This window comes from Sorghum bicolor, chromosome 7 (genome assembly GCF_000003195.3).
Source record: "Sorghum bicolor cultivar BTx623 chromosome 7, Sorghum_bicolor_NCBIv3, whole genome shotgun sequence".
NCBI classification, from domain to species: domain Eukaryota; kingdom Viridiplantae; phylum Streptophyta; class Magnoliopsida; order Poales; family Poaceae; genus Sorghum; species Sorghum bicolor.
In genome coordinates this window covers 390,613-409,270 of record NC_012876.2, presented here as the reverse complement: position 1 = coordinate 409,270, position 18,658 = coordinate 390,613, and the positions used below count along the sequence as shown (strand labels likewise).

Sequence of the window (18,658 nt, the reverse complement as noted above, 5' to 3'; positions counted from 1 at the left end):
CAGGGAGATATACCAAGTTAGAAAAGATGAGGAATTGATATGTCAAACTATTGGAGAGGATTTTTCTTTACTTTGCTAAAAAAAATTATAGATTACAAGTCATTTACAAAACTGTTGGAGATGTTCAGCAAGAATGTCGCACCCGGAGAGAGGGGGAGAAGGATGAGGACAGGGTTTCAAAGGAGGGCAGGGAGTACGAGAGATTTGTCTTTGCGGAGTGAGGCCACATGCCTGGTCTCTAGGGGGAGAGTATATTCAGGGCCGGAATCCAAGTCCCCATGGCAATTCCAAGGATGGATGGATGGCCTGGAAATGGGCATCAGTTTGAGGCAGCAACCGGAATGATGGGTTTCCTTGTACCCGTACAAATCTCTCTGGCCGCTACAACGTAAACCGCCTTTTGAGGCAGCACAGACGACAGCCTCTCCTCTCACCCGGGCTCCCCATCCCCAAGAACCGTCAACCCAACCAACCCAGCAATCATGCCTCCTCCTATACTAATTACCTCATTGTTGTACAAGTTTCTTCTACATGCAGTATGATGGACAGCATATAGTATGTTAATACCCTACTTATTGTCTAGGCGCTCGTGGGGTTTAGGACAACGAGAGGGTGATTATGTTACTAGGATTTGCATTGATTGGGGAAACCGTACCAATGCAATAAAGTAGCATGTTGTACGTGTTGCCTTATGTTATTGTTTGCCTTTGCCTTGTGCTCTTGGTCCTCTCAATCCCAACCCCGTCCTAAACTAAACTAAACTACTCTCACTAATCGCAAATATAGTAGTATCATGCACAGTGTAAGACTATAATATTTGGAATGCCTTTAGTCCTGCGTTTTTTTCCTTACGGAGTTGAACCGATTTCTATAAAAAAAAAAGATTTATACAATTTTTATGAAATTCTTGGATACAACATCACGTTTAATACCAGGAGTTTCCTTAATTAAGACATCAATATGGTCTTTAATGTTACACTTTGACTAACAATATCAAATAAGAAAATAATTCTTTTAATATAAAGTTATACAGTATAAGGGCACTCACAATGCAGACTCTATCATAGAGTCTAAAGTTATTTATTACCTCGAACAATGTGGACTTAGAGTCTAAATAAGACTTGGAGTCTTATTTTTTCTACCTCTTTCTTCAATAAATATGCCGCCACATCAGTAAAATATCATAAATAATATGTAATTGATTGTCTTGGACTCTGTGATAAAGTCTTACATTGTGAGTGCTCTAAGAATACATTCTATATATGAATATAGACCGACACAATCTTCAATACTACACTTTGAGAAATGATTTCTTTAAATATGTGTTGCTTATAAATAGAAAGGGTATATATTATACCTCCATGAAAGTATGTTCCAAAACACTAATATATACATCATCATGTTGTCGATAGCCACGGGAGCCACTAATTGCCAAAACTTAAAAAAACATGTGGACTTATATTTAGGTTTAGAGAAAAATATAATATATATATATATAATGCTACTTATTACTTCCCTTCTTTTGGGTTTACTTGTCACCAATAATTTAATTAACTGCCCTAGCAATGCAACTATGACTATTTTTCTTAAACAATTATATTTTACATACTTCAAAATAATATATCTAGTATTAGCAGTGAATCATATAATTTGAATATTTTAAGTATCTAAATTTTTATGTAGAAAAAGGAAGCACGGCCAAACATGATATGCATTTAAAACATGGTGACAAGTAAATTCAACACAGTTGAAAAAGTACATATTTTCTCTGTTCTAGATTGTAAGTCGTTTTGGCTATTATAGGTACATCATATATAGCATTTTTACATATATGTACTTAATAACACTATACCTAGATATATATATATATATATATATATATATATATATATATATATATATATATATATATATATATATATATATATATATATATATATATATATATATATATATATATAGATATATATATATATACATAGTAAAAACTATGATTTTAGAAAAAGACAAAATGATTTTAAATTTGAAATGGGGGGAGCATTAGCTAACTCATGCCTAGTAGTAGACTAATAAATTAAGCAAAGTTGATCGACGGATGGATAGTCATGTTTGAATATATATATATGTATTATGTATTGTTACCTGCACACTTAGCAGTCTGATTGAATATAATGCCGAGACTGACTGGACTGGAATACAACAAACTAGAGTCCACTATAGGACATGCATGATGCATGCATATGCGTCGTTGGAATAGCTTCACATAGTATACAATAATAATACTCCTGTGTGGCCGTGCAGCGTGGTTGACCGGTAGCCTCCACCACGCTACTACTCATCATGCCCGGCCGGACCCCGGATGATATGCACATGCATCAATTAGCTAGTTCCTTGCCTTGCATTGCATTGTGTGCATGTCCTCTCTCCTATACATGCATGCATCTCGTGGTAAAGTTTATTCCCTGGCTCTCTCACTCATTGAATTCGTTTCAAGAAATATGCAAATACGCATCTCAATACGAAACTACTTTAAGATATATATAGGTGTGTTTGGTTGTCCTCCAAATCTAACTTTTTGCTTGGATGGATCAAGTTTTGGTTGTTTAGTTGTCTGGCCAGCTCCTGGAGTCAGGCTCTATCTGGCCATCCGTACAACCAGAGCCAAGCCCAAATAGAAATACCAGGTTGATATTTCTTCACCAAGTCAACCAACCAAACAACAACTTATCCTAGCCTAGCTCAGCAGTGCATGCAACCAAGCAAACATGTCTTGGCTTGCTAGGGGCAGGCTTGGGATAACATGGTTTAGATTTGCTAGCTAGACCCAAACACACACGTAGGAGTAATGCTCCAATGCAGAAATGTGTGTGTCTCCATATTAGAGTATACTCCATATATCAAAGCATATATATCGTTGCCTAGCTAGGTTACCAAACTACTATTATCAAGAGTCTAGCTCGTTTAGATTGGAGATAAAAATTTTTTGGCTGTCACATCGGATATGTCACAAAGATATCAGGAGGGTTTTTAAAAACTAATAAAAAATAAATTACATAGTTTGTCCGGAAACTAGAAGACAAATCCATTAAGCATAATTAATCTGTTATTAGCATATGTGGGTTACTGTAGCACTTAAGAGTTAAGACTAATCATAGACTAACTAGGCTTAAAAGATTCGTCTCGTGATTTTCAACCAAACTGTGTAATTAGTTTATTTTTTATTTATATTTAATGTTCCATACATGTGTCTAAAGATTCGATGAGATAGATGGAAAATTTTTAGGTGGGGAACTAAACAGGGTCTAACTATACAGTAGTACGTAGATAGAGCTGGTGTTTCTCATCAGTTAATTAGTTAGGCCTTGTTTAGTTCACTCTGAAAACCAAAAAGTTTTCAAGATTCTCTGTCACATCGAATCTTGTGGCACATGCATTAAACATTAAATATAGATAAAAACAAAAACTAATTACACAGTTTAGCTGTAAATCACGAGACGAAACTTTTGATCCTAATTAGTTCATGATTGAATAATATTTGTCACAAACAAACGAAAGTGCTACAGTATCGAAAACTTTTTACTTTTCGGAACTAAACAAGGTCTTACTTGATGATGCATGCATGCATGGATCGATCTCGGACGACTGACTTGTCAGGACGACGCTTGCGTTGTACGACCAGTCCTGTCTCTCCACTCTACTGTCGTCGTATGCATGCTATTCGATCTGGAACAGCTGGGCATTGATTATTCGTGCAGTACTGGATGGAATACTCACTCCGTCCACGAAAGAGTCAATTTCTAGAGTTGTTCTAAGTCAAACTTTTTAAACTTTGACCAAATTTTTAGAAAAAAATACTAAGATTTATAGTATCAAATTAGTATTATTAGATTCATCATATAATATATTTTCATATAATGTGTATTTTATATTATAGATGTTGTTACTCTTTTTTATAAAATTAGTCAAACTTTAAAAAGTTTGACTGGCACGGATCCTAGGAATTGATTCTTTCAGGGACGGAGGGAATATATATGATGCTGTCACACGGCGGTTTGTTCCATTTTCTCCCAACATTATGGCCATTGCATAACTTCCATGTCGATCGGTCTCTCTCTTTCTCTCTGCTGTTTCAAATTAAAGCAGGTGGTGTTGCTACCACACCGAGAAGGAACTTAAAACATGTGTATGCATGTTGAGTCCAAGTTAGTATGGTTGGTGGATGTATCAAAGCACCATGCACATCCACACACACACACACATCTTGTTGAGTTGGCAGCCTAGCTAATCAAGCAAATATATCAGCAGCTAGGAATGAAGAACACACATGGTATAAAAAAACACGATCGAGTGTAATGATACATATTAGCTAGCTAGGCCTGTGTTCTAGCTAGGTGTGTGTAGGTCGGCTCGGCTGGCTCTTGAGCCTTGACTACACTGAAGGAAAGTTTTGGTGTTGAAGGAAAGTTTTGGAACGCAGTTTTTTGGTGCATACATTTTCAACACCTGCTATCTTCACCGTTCAACATTGCATTGAGATGTGTGCAATCCAAATCAGTAATGTGAAGCAACAGTGGAAAAGTATGAAGTAGTAGTGGGAGAGTAAAAATGCACGAATCTTAAAGCAATTTTGGATGGTGTAGATAGTACATGTTGAGCATGTACACGCTACGTCACATTATTGAAAGTTTTGGTGTACAAGGCTGCAGCTAGCAGCAATGCAAGTGAGTGAGATACCACTCATCTTGCATGCAGTGTAGAGTAGTCCAGCTGCAGTGGCATGGATGATGATGGATGCATGCAACAGGAAAGAGTCGCTCTAGCGCTGTAGCTGGCCATGCATAAGGCTGCATGCACTGCCATGTCGTAGGAGTATCATGGAGTGTGGCTGCAGCTGCTATATGCATGGTAGCTAGGCAACGATATCGATCGATTGCATACATGATAGTAGCTCGATCCCACGGTACCATCCAGTAGTATAATACTATATGGTATAGGACGACGAGACGACGGCGGAGCTGAGTCTTGGCTGTCTGAGTCGTATCGTTGATCGTGTCCAGTGCAGTATATATCCCCTTTGGTTTTGCATTGCTAGGTAGTATCTGACCTAGTTTTGCGGAAAACTCATGATGCGTGCCTCTGAGGAGCTGCTAGACGTACTGTTACCTACTTCGCAATCGATCCATCGATATATAGGTCTATACGACTGCATTCATGAATAATGATGATCCTGCAGTGTCCGTGTCATTCGAGATCGGCTGGCCTGCAATTGCAAACCCACAAAAAACTTTTCACCTCATCCTATCCTATCAATATTTAGACACACATGCATGTAGTTATTAGCAAGGTTGCTGCCATTTGGCCATGCAAAGTTGCTGCAGCAAACAGCTAGCACGGTTGCTGGCATTTGGCAATTACAGTACAAAAGGCTGGAAAGAAAAGAAACCATGCATGCTCTGGGTCGTCATGGGAAATGATGTGGTGGCCATATACGCCCGCCATGCACAGTCAGAGAAGAGGCTGGATACTAGCTCGTTTTCGAACAGCAAGCACAACGTCCATGCGTGCCTGACGAGGAAACAAACTAGCTGACACTGAATCGAATTCAATTAAGTTTGAAAAAAATAAGCAAGCTAGCTAGCTAAGGAATTATTGAAGGAAACAAGACAACAAACAGAGGCCAGCATGGACTGTACTGTACGTATCATCACTTTTTTGACGGCCAATGCAAGTTGTAAAGATCCTTTCTCTCACTCCTCTATACTGTATGAAGAAAGATTAAAGATGCATGAGATGGGAGGAGCGGCGGCACTGCAAAGTTAGCGCGCTTTTTGCAGGATCTAGCTCGTGTAGCTAGCTGCCTGCCTCGCTCGCTCATGCATTTCTTTTGCAAATTGCTTCGATCGATTGCCCAGCTGCGCCAGGAAAGCATAAGCATAGTTGCAATAGGCATATGATATGATACGAGGCAGTCCATCGAATCACTCATCATGCTGTCATATCTGCAGCTAGCCGGCTAGCTCATCGGCAGGCATGGCATCGCCTTTTTCGTGCTGCTTCCATCGATTGCCATGCATGCCATGCTAGCTCATCAGAACGGAAATACTACTGCTAGTACTATCCTATCCTACAACAGAAATCAGAAAATGAGCTGCACCTGCTTTAAGTTGCATGGATAATTGGATTTGTATGGTTTGCCCCTCGGCCCGGCCCGGCCCGAGCGGCCATGCGAGTAAGTCTCGTCTCCTTTCAAACGTCTCCATCCATCCTCTGCTTTCTTTCTTCCAACTCTCGTACTACTCTAGTAATAACTCTATTTTGCTGCATTGCCGCGTCCGGCAGATCATCGATGAGATGCCGCCAAGACTCGACAACCATCATCATCATCATATCGCCACCCCCTGCTTAAATTCAATTCACTCAATAGGGGCGAAACCGCTAGTACGAAATTTGAGTTAGACCTCTACAACTTTTTTTTTCTTTTTAATTAAGGAATATGAAATGTTTCACCCTCCTATGTTCACCTAAGCTACGTGAAAGAAGATATATATATATATATGTTTTCTTTAAAAACCTATAATTTAGGTGGCAGTTCGTGCCCTCACTCCTTGTGTGTAGGTCCGTCCTCGACTGGAGCTTTATTTGACCACGCTTTATTTTAAAACTGTTATTTTTGGCTAATAAGCTAAATCCCTAAAAAAACAAATAGCCGAAAAGTTTAGAGTTTAGGAGTCAGCTTCCATGGAGAACTAGGAGGTGAAGAGAATTCGGCGAAGGCCGCATGACGACCCTCACTGCTGCAAGTTGCTGCCGGCTTGTTCGCTGGTCTGAAAAGTTAAGGTTGAAATTACTATTGGCTGATTTATTGTGAGAGAAAAACACTGCTGGCTGGCAGAAAAAATACGGCTACCTTTGTCCTTAGCCACAGATCAACTTGGCCCCCTCAGCTCGAAGTTGTCGTCGTTGCTTCTTGTTGCAAATGCTTCTTGTGGGTTGTCGCTACCTTGTCCTCCCCCAGTGAGGAAGACAAGGAGGATGTTTAGCCGGTGTTGCGGTGCACGAAGGAGGAGCCCGATAGGCAGAGGATGAACCGGCAGGGCAGATGAGTGGTGTGGAGAGGATGAAAATTGATGGGATGGAGGAATATGGGGGATGAGTTGGTTGTGGCGTGGAGAAGGACCGTGACAAGGAAAAAAGGTAGGAGCAGAGCTTTTTTTATGAGGAGAAGTTCCTTTCATGTTCTATCTAGGAACTAAGTCTGACCATGCAGTTGTAGAAATTGCCTCCGAATTGCAGCATTTCGAGAGGGTGACTTGCTTCTTTTCGTTAGAATCAGCACAAAAGCAGTCCCAAACAGCCCCAAATTGTTCTCCCAATCAATCTCATGCCTATCTTAACAAGGTCCCTTTGGAACACATGCATTTCACATAAATAAATAGTATATCAACTCAAAGGATTATGTCTAATTTTATAGAAAAAAAATACAAAAATCAAGATAAAAGAACCAGCATTCTAAATGGCCCCTCAGTGAATCCAGGCAAGAAAAAAATAAATACAGAACAATGGTGTGGACTTTAGGTACTTTATCAAAGGACTACAACTGAAATGTTATATTCATTCCAATCCAGGCAAGAAAAAAATAAATACAGAACAATGGTGTGGACTTTAGGTACTTTATCAAAGGACTACAACTGAAATGTTATATTCATTCCAGTTTTGTACGATCAAAGTTCTTTAATAAAATGTACTTTCTTCAATCATAGATAAATGGTATTCTCGACATCAATATATAGTTCCCAAAACAAAACAAAACAAAACAAAACAAAACATACAAATTTACTAATATAATTTTTAAATGGATCATATCAACATATAAGAGTGAATTTTGAATGAAAGGTACAAATGGTTAATTGACTACAGGCATCCAAAACCCCCACTTATTAATTATTATGACTAGGGAGAGTACCGTTTTTTTCACCCACAAGTAGGACACTAGATTGACTAAAAAACAATGGAAACGGGCCAGTCCCGAACTCCCAATCAATGGAAAACTAGGCTCGAGTACATTAGGCCGGCTGGTTGGCACATTGGGTTGGGCTTCGTTTGAATTGTTGGAGCACAAGCAGCTCGGCGGTTGCAACGAGTTAAAACTTAAAACTGACAGCACAAAGCCAAGTTGTGTCTTTAGTAGTTTTAGTGGCGGAACAAGTAGTACAGAAGTCGCTGCAGCGTAATCAGCTTTGGCAAAAGTTTGTTTCAATAGGAACATTGTAATCGTAAAGCCATTAGAGTGGTACATGAATTAGCTAGGGTAGCTATTACATTAAAATCTTCTTGTATTTGGGTCGATGAACCCCCTAGCTTTATATTAGAAGGTTTAGTGAATGATGTAACTATTTTTTAAGATCGATAAAGTACGCCGAATGGCTTCCTCAAAAAAAAAAAGAAGAAGTCGCTGCAGCGTTAGTGGTTGTAATTTTTAGTATTGTTTTCTTTTTATTCGTATAATAAAAATCAGCAAAGCTCTTGTCGTCTTTCAAAAAAAAAAGCCAAATTGTGTCACGCAGCATATAAGAGCATCTCTAACTTTTTTTTCTTAAATTTACTCCATAAATCATCACTTAGAAAATTATTTGAATAAAAAAAATACTTTCTATGTCTTTTTACCCTTCAATAACTTCTTTCTATCTTAGTGCTCACTTTAGAGAGGCAACACTGCTCTCCAACTCTGGCCAGTGAGAAATAGGAAAGAGGAAGACAATATCCAAAAACCTATATTTTTATCACCAACAGAGAGATTTTTGGAGTTGCTTTAGCAAAGATCCCATCCAAAAGTTTCTACAACCCTAGCAAGATCTATAGTTAACTTGGCTTTATTGGTTTCTAAGGTAATATGTATTTAGTTAGATTTAAGGGCAAGTCACGTTTTTCATGTACTCTGTCAGAGTCAGATTCAAAATCAACGTAGTAAACCGAATAGTCTTAAAAGTTACACATGTATCCGTATCACACAAGCGCTCGTGGCCTAATGGATAAGGCATTTGACTTCTAATCAAAGGATTGTGGGTTCGAGTCCCACCGAGCGTGCAATTTGTTTTTTGTTTTTTTTGGGTCCTCTGCTTCTAACACCTCACCCTACTCTGTTTCTTCCGAATTCGTTTTTTTTTTGGTACTCTGCTTCTAAGGCCTCACCCTACTCTGTTTCTTGCAAATTCGTACGGCAGCTTAGCTTTTTAAATCCATATATACATAAACAAATTTGTAAGTAACTCATTTTTTCTCTATCTTTTTGTTTTGCCTTCTATCTAATTCTAACGAGAATACGCTGCATATGATTCGACGAAGATATATCATTCCAAATCTTTTATAGACCTGAAATTTCTCTGTAAGCAACACTGACAGGTCACACTCTTATCAGAATCTGGTTGGCAACAAAATCATTTCAGGTTTGTAGTTGTAAAGATGGTAAAGATGAAATCGACAGCTACAGCAGTAGTTGTAGCAACATTGACAATACCAAAATCTGGATGGCCAAATTTATCATCATCATCAATCAATACAAACACAAAAAAGACAAGAGAAAAGATGCTAGTATGTGTATGAGCAAAAAGAATTGGCAACTACACCAACTCAGCTTCCATCCATTTCTCTAAAACTCAACTATTAGGTCATCTCTGATGATCGATGGATTCTGAAACTGAAACTGCCGTTAGATCGATCAGATATTCAGATCAGATGTGTATATCTTGTTGGTTTATTCCTTTCCTTTCTCTATTACTAATGACGATATGATATGACCAAGAACAAGAAGAGCTGTGGCAGCATCTCCACTCAGCAGCAGCTGCTGCTATATCTTGTCGCCTTGCTTCTCGGCGGTGAGCGGCAGCATCTCCAAGCGGCCTCTGGGCGTGCGGGGGCCGCCGCCGCCGGTCGCCACGGTGGCCTGATGCTGCGAGATGAGGTGCCTCACGTAGCCGTAGAAGGTGCAGCCGACGAGCGTGACAGCGCAGCCGACGGCGTTCATGGCCGAGATGGGGTTCCGGAAGATCATCCACGACACCAGCACCGCCACGGCCACCTTGAGGTTGCCGGCCACGTTGAACGTCACGGCCGTCGTCGAGTGGATCACGTAGAAGATGGAGAAGTTGAGGCAGAAGGCCAGCACCCCCGACGTGACGATGATCGCCAGCGCTGGCCCCACGGACTCGTACGTGTAGAGCCAGCTCACCACGCCGCTGCCCTCCAGCACCATGGCTGGCACTGACAGGATCATCGTCGCAAAGGGAGCCATGTAGTACACCGTGTTGATGCTGCACAAAGTCACACATACAAGAACATTTTAACCTTCTGTTCTATCCATGGAAACCCAATCAAGCAGTAAATGTAAATCAAGATCATATCTTTTACTATTATAGTAACTTGTACTATACCTGTCGAATTTGTATCCATGGAGCAGTGACTCTGCCAAAATGGTCTTTGTGGATGTGGCCAGGCAGCCCACCATGGCGGCGCAGAAGCCAAACGTGTTGAAGCTCAGCTCAGTTACCGAAGTCAGAAGAATGCCTCCCACAATAGGGATCAAAGAAGCCCAGATGCGCCATTCGAAGTATTTCCTCCACACCAACCACTGAAGAATCACTGCGTCTCGTCTCAATGGAAGAGATTGCTTTGTCAGAAACTATCATCGTTCTGCACGAATGCAGAACAGGAAAATATAGAATGACAAGATCATCATAGAAGAAAAGAAACTAACCTGTGGTTGCAGGAGTGAAAGATTTTATGGTCTGCATGAAGGAGACCGGAATGTACCGCAAGCTCACATTCCCCAGCACAATGTTTATGCAGAACACGAATGACATTGGGAATATCCTTCTCCATCGGTCCTCCGTGGCAACCTCGATCAGTGGCTTTGTTTTCAGAACTTTGATTGCGATGTAGGCTCCGATAGAAGAGCATATGAAGTGGACGCACGACACCGTCAGAGGGAACTTGAACTCCAGTTTCTGCAAAATTTGACCTCAAGATCGTCAAGTTCATGCCTTTGTGCCAGGCAAGCGGCAATGGAAAGTACTAGTATCATCAACTGTCCCTAGTATCATCAACTGTCCCTTACCAACATCAGAGCAACAAAAGACAACACAAATCAAATAATTAAATGGAAAGGGAGAAACAGAAAGCTTCTTCTTGAAGGGTCTTTCTGACAGAGAGCACATGTTAGTAGAGGATTCCTTGAAGAACAAAACAAGCAGAGTCTACTTTCTAGGTACATATTTATATTTGTGCTAATTCACAATAGAAATCATCACGTAAATGCAGAATCAATTAATCCATCTCATTATTACCAAGCTAGCATGTCAAGTCAAGAAACAAGCAAAATATTTCAACAGAGTTCCTCCTCAAGAAACAATCTCGGGAATTAGAAGCTTAAAGGGAAATGTTTGGATTCTAAATATCAAGATATCATGGAACTGGCAACCAAACATGGCAGGGCATTTGTCACTAAGGCTGCCAAAGTCAAAGATGATCCTAGATGTTGACACTCCATCAAATCCAGAGTCAGCGTGACAGAAAAAGAACCTTGCTGCTCATTCCAACAACTTTAAGTAAACGACAATCTATAGGAACATGCATGGTTGCAAACTGTAGTACTGTACATACCACATGCCTACTTGTAGTCTAAGAAATCACATAGCTGAACAAAGGTGCAATCTGGATGCTATTGTTAACCCTGCATCCATTTTCATTTTGCCTTCTGGTTTTTGTTTATGATGGGAAAAAATGGCAGGATATACATATAGGTCACAAGGTTAAGAAATTCAAATGCACAGATGTTGTTTCTAGGACTACCACAATTACAATTAAATCTGGAGACTGGACGCCAAACTTATTTTCTTGATTGAGGAAAGCTTTTTCAGCTGTACCATATGCTAGAATGGTTGTCAACAAGAAAAAGGCGGCGTTTACATTCTGTCTATCTCACGAGTTAACTCTAAAATTCATCAAGACTGTAAACTCTGAAATTCATCAAGACAGTCCGTTAATTGCCCATTCCCAATCCGGGTGGAAAAAGAAAACCCTACTGTTCTGACTCCATCATAAACATCCCAACCCAATCTACACACCACCAGTGGAAGTAATTCTCAGACAGACAAAAAGATGATTCCTTTTGGTTTCTGCCAAAACAGTAGACAAGACGACAGCATCATGGGCGATTAATCTGCACCCATGGAACGATGTGAGGAAGACGAAAACTAAAAAGAGGCAAAATCTCTGGAACGAAATAAAGTCGCTACCTTCCTCACGGATCCACCCCTAAATTGCCTTGAATATAACACAAGTACACAACTATATACACGATCATCTCTGGGAATTGAATTGAAACAACCAAAAAAAAACTGACGAGGAAAGAAAACCCAAATAGGAAGGGATGGTGGGCGTGACGGACCTGGAAGATCCACTTGTTGATGATGATGACGGTGACGTTGAATCCCCACCACTGGAGGATGGCGAGCACGGCGCGGATGGTGGCGGCGTTCCCCATCTTGGCGTCCTCCATGGGAAGGGAAAAAAAGGAAAACGCCCGAGCCCAGCCGGCCGCCGAGGCAGGCAGGGAGGGATCGGAGGAAGGAGACAACTGAAACCGGCCGGCGTTCCTCTATTCTCTTGGCGTATATAATAACTATATATATATATTTAGTATGTATTAATTAATCGATCAATTCGATATGAGAAACTGCTCCGCCCAGTTATCCAACCACAAATGCTCTCCTCTTTTCTCCTATCTATCTAGGGTCCAATCGAGCAGACAAGATCGATCGAGGTGGATTAGAATAGAAGATGTAGATGGACAGGAGGCGACATGAGGAGGAGGAAGAAGGAGGAGGGCGGACGGAGCAGGAAGACGAGTTGAAAGGGGCCGGGGGGGATATTCTGTTGCTTCCTTCGGTTTGGTTTTAGGTTGGGAATTCAGTTGGCGTGATGATGCGATTATTAATTTTCGATTTTTCAGCACTCCGTCCGTCAACTGATGATGTGATGAGTTGCCTGTTGCCACGCGTTACGTGTGCCTTCTCTGCCCTCCTCTTCTGTCCCCCCTTGGCTACTCCTGCAATCCTGCTCCCTTGCCTTCTCTCTTTTCAGAGGAGGGTTTTTTTTTTTGGACGAAAGTGAAAGCTGCAGCAGCTCATCTCATTTGTCTCCATAACTGTTTTGGAAAATGTTTGACAAGAAGACTCTAATCACAGTTTTGCTAAAATTTATATCAAATTATAAAGAAAAGCAAGAAAAAGTCACGTTCTCATGGCTCCACCCATCGAGTAGGAAAATGGCTCTAGCTCATAAGGCTTCATCCGAAGCCGGAGCCGCTACTAAATCTGTTCTAAATCTTTATAATCATAAGATGTTTAGCTTTTCTAGATACATATGTATATAGACATAGTGTATATCTATCTATATAACACAACATATATGAAAAGCCAAAAACCAAATTAGAATTTTTTGTCCCATTCGATGTAAGGAACTTTGGTTGGCCTTCCACATGCGCACGCGCGCGCATGATGGTACATGCACACCCAAATTCTCTGAATTCAGGCAACCATTCAAGTCTCGGTACCATTTCCTTAAAAAAAATGTCTCAGTACCATCAAAGGTAGTACGACTATGAAGGAAACCACTCCCGCCATATCCGTCTAACTAATTTAGGCACAAGCAGGGTACGCTGCATTGACACCAAAGGTTCTCAGGCCTTCTGCGTCACCATGCTACCAAAGTCATCACGATTCAAACCCACATTCCAAAAAAAAAAAAAAATAGAAGATGCATAATTGTGCAGCTATCACCCAAGTTCTCTGCCTTACGGGTTCAATCAGAGACATATATAATAGCAGTAACAAACTTTCAGACATCGATGACAAGCTATGCAAAAGTATGTAAGAAGAGCACACATTGTTTAACACAAACAAAACACGTGGCAGACATGTACATATCATCGATAAGCGATGTCAACATGGGTGGGTGTCATTGTTACCACTTACCATCAGGTAAAGGGAAGACACAACATAACAGCACAACAACTTACACGGAATAGTCACAAGAATTCCAGGAAGGAAAAAATAGAAACAGGACAGGAAATCAATATCAGCAGTTCATCCGCAGGGACCAACGTGCGCATCCACACGGATGCTATCATCTCATCTTCACCAGCCAACAGGGCGTTTTCCCAATGTATACACAACCCATCCTCCGATTATTCAAGCTGTCAAGAGTAATGTATACCCCTTCAGGGGGGCAAAAGAATCATTTCCTTTCTTTTACCCTAGTAAGCCTGTGAAACCTCATCCACACCGCTGCTACTTATTTTTCTGGAGCAGCTGCCTGCACCTTTGGCCTTTTGGCATCAGGAACACGACTGGTCTTCTGCAGGATTGACTCCTCGTACTTCTGCATCCCACGCGCTGACCTCCGTGCATTACATGACATGCAGTACCAGTTACCTCTCGGGACAGAATCGAGCGGCGGGACAGTGCAGTAAATGTGATAAGCATCATCACAGCCATCACACAATACTATTTCTTCATCATCCTTGTTCTTGAAGCAGCATCTGCACAGGCAAGACGGGCAGTACCAGCATGCTTGCTTCTTCTGCTTCTCACTTGCAATCTGGCTTTCTTTCATGCACAGCACATGATAGAACTTGTAAGAACAATAAGGATGGCCGCATACCAAGAACTTCTTGTTCTCATCTTCACATGTGCCACAATGCTTGCACAAGTTTGCTAGAGCAGTTGTTGAGAGGTCTGGTTCACTATCTTCATCCATGCTTGACACTGAGCTCTCCTGTGTTTTGACGGCCAATTCAGGTTGGCTAACATCCTCAGCCGGTTCTTCAGGTTTCTCGAACACAAGCCACTCGCATACATCGCAGCCTTCATGTGATCTGCCATTGTTGTCATTCTTTGAAGGTCCATCTAATCCAACACAGGTGGGACAGTACCATTTTGCTGGGGCCTCTTCATCAATGGCAAGCTTGAGACATGAAACATGGTATGTGGCTTCACATCTATCACAGATAATTCTTCCTCCGCTGTCTGCCTTTCTGCCACAATCCTTGCAAATTCCATCCGGTCCATTTGGTATCGTAGAATGGCCAGAATCGCAAGGGGGAGTCAACTCCCTTAGGGCTTTGTGGGCAACACCAACCAAACTTGTTTCCTAATAAAGAGTGCAGTTAGTAATGAATGGCATTTAACATATTCTAATGACGAAACAATGGTTAGCAGACATGTTCATAGCACACCACTCACCTCTATCCTGTGTTCAGCCACATCAATTTCTGAAACGCCAGAAGCCTACAAAGAATATTTCTATAAGCAATGGCAAACATAAATGGAATGATTTCAATAATACAACACCCTGAATCAAAATTTATGGCTATCACCATAAATTATGCCAACGAAACACCAACAGAAAACTCATGTTACCTGCTTTTGATGAGAAGCTTGTGAAATCAGTGAGAGACTGCTTGCCAGACCAGCCATTTGTTGGCCAACATGTTCAATCTTCTTCCATATCTAGATAATAAACAAATATACATACATATTAAAAGAAACAAACAGCATTGATGGCATGTTTTCAACTGCATGTTTATGGTAACTTCTGGGGGTGTTTGGTACATGAATAACATCAAACAAAAGGATTTACAGATGAGAGAAAAATGGGAAAACAAATATCAGAGGACCTCTTTGGCCATTGAGATATATAGGAGGTACTAACACACAAATCAAATCAAATCTAACTGCTTATTCCTTGCCCCCAAAAATATTAAGATAACTTTCCTGTTTTTGCCTTCTTTCATTTAAGAACAGAAGTGAACAAGGTAAATAAATGCTTCCTCAAAATACATGGATTAAACATACTTATTGAGTAGTTGTGTACGTCAGCGTGACGCAAGTATGCAACCCATGTCCGATTTATGTGCATTCATGACTACCATCACCTTGTGATTCACTTCAAGAGAAGTCCAAGGAAGTTGGCAAGGTGAGGTCAAGGGCAGCGGATGACATGGGCAGAGAGGAACAGAGCACAGATTCATGAAGACCAAGACTGTTCATCCCTTCCCACAAGAAACAGCTATTAGATGTCCTTTATTAGAAAAGGAGGTAATAATAGATCTCTGATTGGCCTCAAGCCAGTAGAGAAGCATGGCTATGAGGTTAAATATATGCCCTTTTGGTTGAGCAGACCTATTCCAGCTACAGTCACATAGGAAAATGATTCTGATGTTTGGAATTTGGACGGTTATTAGAAGAATTTGCAAGGGCCAACCGATGCGGTGGAAAAAGGGACTAAAACAGGCAGCAAACACGGGAAGAATCATGACTATATGGCCTTTTGAATCAATATGTAGTCAAACAGACAAGAAAAAGGGACAGTTTTCAAATTTTGAGCACTGAAATAACCTACCATAGGCTCTCAAGTAGAACCACAGCTACATCTTTTTCTATATCAGAGAAAACAGCACAGGGAAAAAAAAAGGGGGAACGAGGCAAACAAATGAACAGGTACCTTTTTGATATCATGGTCAAGCAGCGCAGGGTTCTGTGCATAATCCCCATTTCTCATCTTGGCATCAATTATTTGCAAGCCAATCACGTCATCAGGCGTATTGACATGGAATGTTGCAGCTAGCAGATCACAAAGCATGGCAAACTTCTCGGAGATTAGAATGTCAAAAAGAGCTTTATGGCACACTGCCTTGTTGGCTTCCAAAGATGCAGCCGTTCCATCTTCTAACTGAAAGGCAGCATTATTCTCTTCAGAATGTACAGCTCCAACAGGGTCCTCTCCGCCTGCTCCTCGGCCATCAGCTAAGTTCCCCTGGTAGATCCAGAAAACAAAAATAGAATATTTTGTTAGGGTGAAGTGAGAAGGTACCATTACACAAGGTGGGCATGCACAGGTTATGTTCAATCTCAAGGACTGGATGGATTACTAACATGTTCTTTGGGATGGCAACCATTATATCTGAGCGCATCTCGGATGCAGCTCTGAATCCCTCCGGCGCTCTGGTTCCCAGGAGTGGATTGCAGGACGCCCTCCAGCGTGTCCCTCCAGCTTCTCCAGTGCCTGTCTAGCATTTGGCGCCCACCTTGCTGGGAATTGATGGCGTGCACCACCGCGCTCATCTTATTCTGCCCAGGGGAGGAAACAGGGGAATAAATGACAAATCTCGAGAAGCAAATGCCATGACTGACCAATAATTCGGCACCCAAGAAGACGTGTGCACGCCCAAGAAGACGAGTGGCAGCATTACAGGAAAACCTAGGCTCGAGAGCAAACGCTGCGACATAGAAAGGGAATCTCGCAAGACGGAACCGAAATCTGGCGGCATATGAAGGAAATCTACGAGTAACTGAAGGCACCGCGAGGCCGGAGAGACGCTCGCTGTACTAAAACCCACGTCGTCGTCGTAGCAAAGAACGACGAGTTGGGGGGAGGGGGGAGCTAGGGTTTGGAGGGGAAATGCGTACCTTGACAGGGTCGGGGCTCGGCGTGACGGCGATGTGGCCTGCGTTGGCGCCGGTGCCGCGGCGGCGTCTCTTGTAGGTGAGGACGTTGGATGGGTCCAGGCCTTCCCAAACGGGGAGCTTGGGAGGGCGGACTCTGGCGGCGCCGTCGGAGGCCATACGCGGACAGCTAGAGGAGCGTGTCCCGGACCCAAGAAACGGCGGCGAGATGGGGAAGGGGAAGCGCGACCGAGGAGGAGGAGGAGGAGGAGAGGGTTGGGAGGCGGCGGGAGGAGGACAGGGCTAGGGTTGGAAGCCGGGGAAGGGAACGCACGCCGGAGCGGGCGAGGAGCGGGGCGAGGGTGGGGTGGGAGGGGAGGGGAGGGGGGAGAGAAGGGGAGGATGAAGCGAAGCCGAGGAAGCGGTTGTCCAAATTGGAGGAGCGGGGAAACCAGCGAGAGCCAAAAACCTCTTGTCCTTGGCCTCCTTGTCATAGGTCAAGCTGTTGTCATACTTCCTCCTCTTACCTCATGATGAGTCATCCCCGCCATATAAAATAAAACCTCTAATTCACCGGATTAAGGTTTGTTGATAATGAATCAAGCTCTATTGTCATAGGATCGGATTGAGGTTCATTAATGCTCTGCCACCATTGAGTTGAGGTTTGTCTAGACGACGTGTACCACTGCCGATGGTGAATGAACCTCTGCTGCCGCTAGAGAGCTATGGTGCAAGGTGAGCCAAGCACCAGCAAGAGAAATAAACACTCCTTGGAAGATTTTCTTGCACTGCTCGGCGGGACAAGGCGAGAGGTGAAAAAGGATCCAAACATCTCTAGGTTAGAGAATATAGACAAGGAAAGCTCTCGGGTGAAGTGATGGCCAAAGGCACGAGGAAGAAGAAAGAGGGATGGATAATGCCTATAAGTTTGGACGTTACTGCATGGTATGCTTGTTTTATCTTCCTTAAATGTTAGCGAGCATAGCGACAGTTAGAATTTGGGTTCAATGACAACATAACAACAAAAATGACATATTAGGCATTAAGGATCGTATACATAATGAAAAGGGCTTCAAGTCAATAAGGAGGAAACGGATGTGTAAGTTGTATTCATAATGGTTATGGTTAAAAGTGGACCCACAATGAGATACTCTCTT

The 18,658-nt window shown here is 42.0% G+C and overlaps 2 protein-coding genes and 1 non-coding gene across 3 annotated transcripts; 1 reads left to right on the top strand and 2 right to left on the bottom strand.

Moving 5' to 3' along the window:
* Positions 9,012–9,084, top strand: TRNAR-UCU. Its single transcript has one exon. It is a non-coding gene; the product is annotated as a tRNA-Arg (tRNA).
* Positions 9,470–12,989, bottom strand: LOC8064332 (UDP-galactose transporter 1). Its single transcript, XM_002443656.2, has 4 exons — positions 12,443–12,989; positions 10,751–11,000; positions 10,428–10,635; positions 9,470–10,307 (listed from the first exon to the last, which is right to left on the bottom strand). Exons 1-4 carry the CDS (start codon positions 12,551–12,553, stop codon positions 9,845–9,847), a joined length of 1,032 nt encoding a protein of 343 aa, XP_002443701.1. The 5' UTR covers positions 12,554–12,989; the 3' UTR covers positions 9,470–9,844.
* LOC8068510 (PHD finger protein EHD3) lies at positions 13,892–17,895 on the bottom strand. The gene is made up of 6 exons (XM_021465278.1): positions 17,526–17,895; positions 16,992–17,186; positions 16,561–16,872; positions 15,477–15,566; positions 15,300–15,344; positions 13,892–15,207 (listed from the first exon to the last, which is right to left on the bottom strand). The coding sequence occupies exons 1-6, from the start codon at positions 17,679–17,681 to the stop codon at positions 14,350–14,352; spliced, it is 1,656 nt and encodes a 551-aa protein (XP_021320953.1). The 5' UTR covers positions 17,682–17,895; the 3' UTR covers positions 13,892–14,349.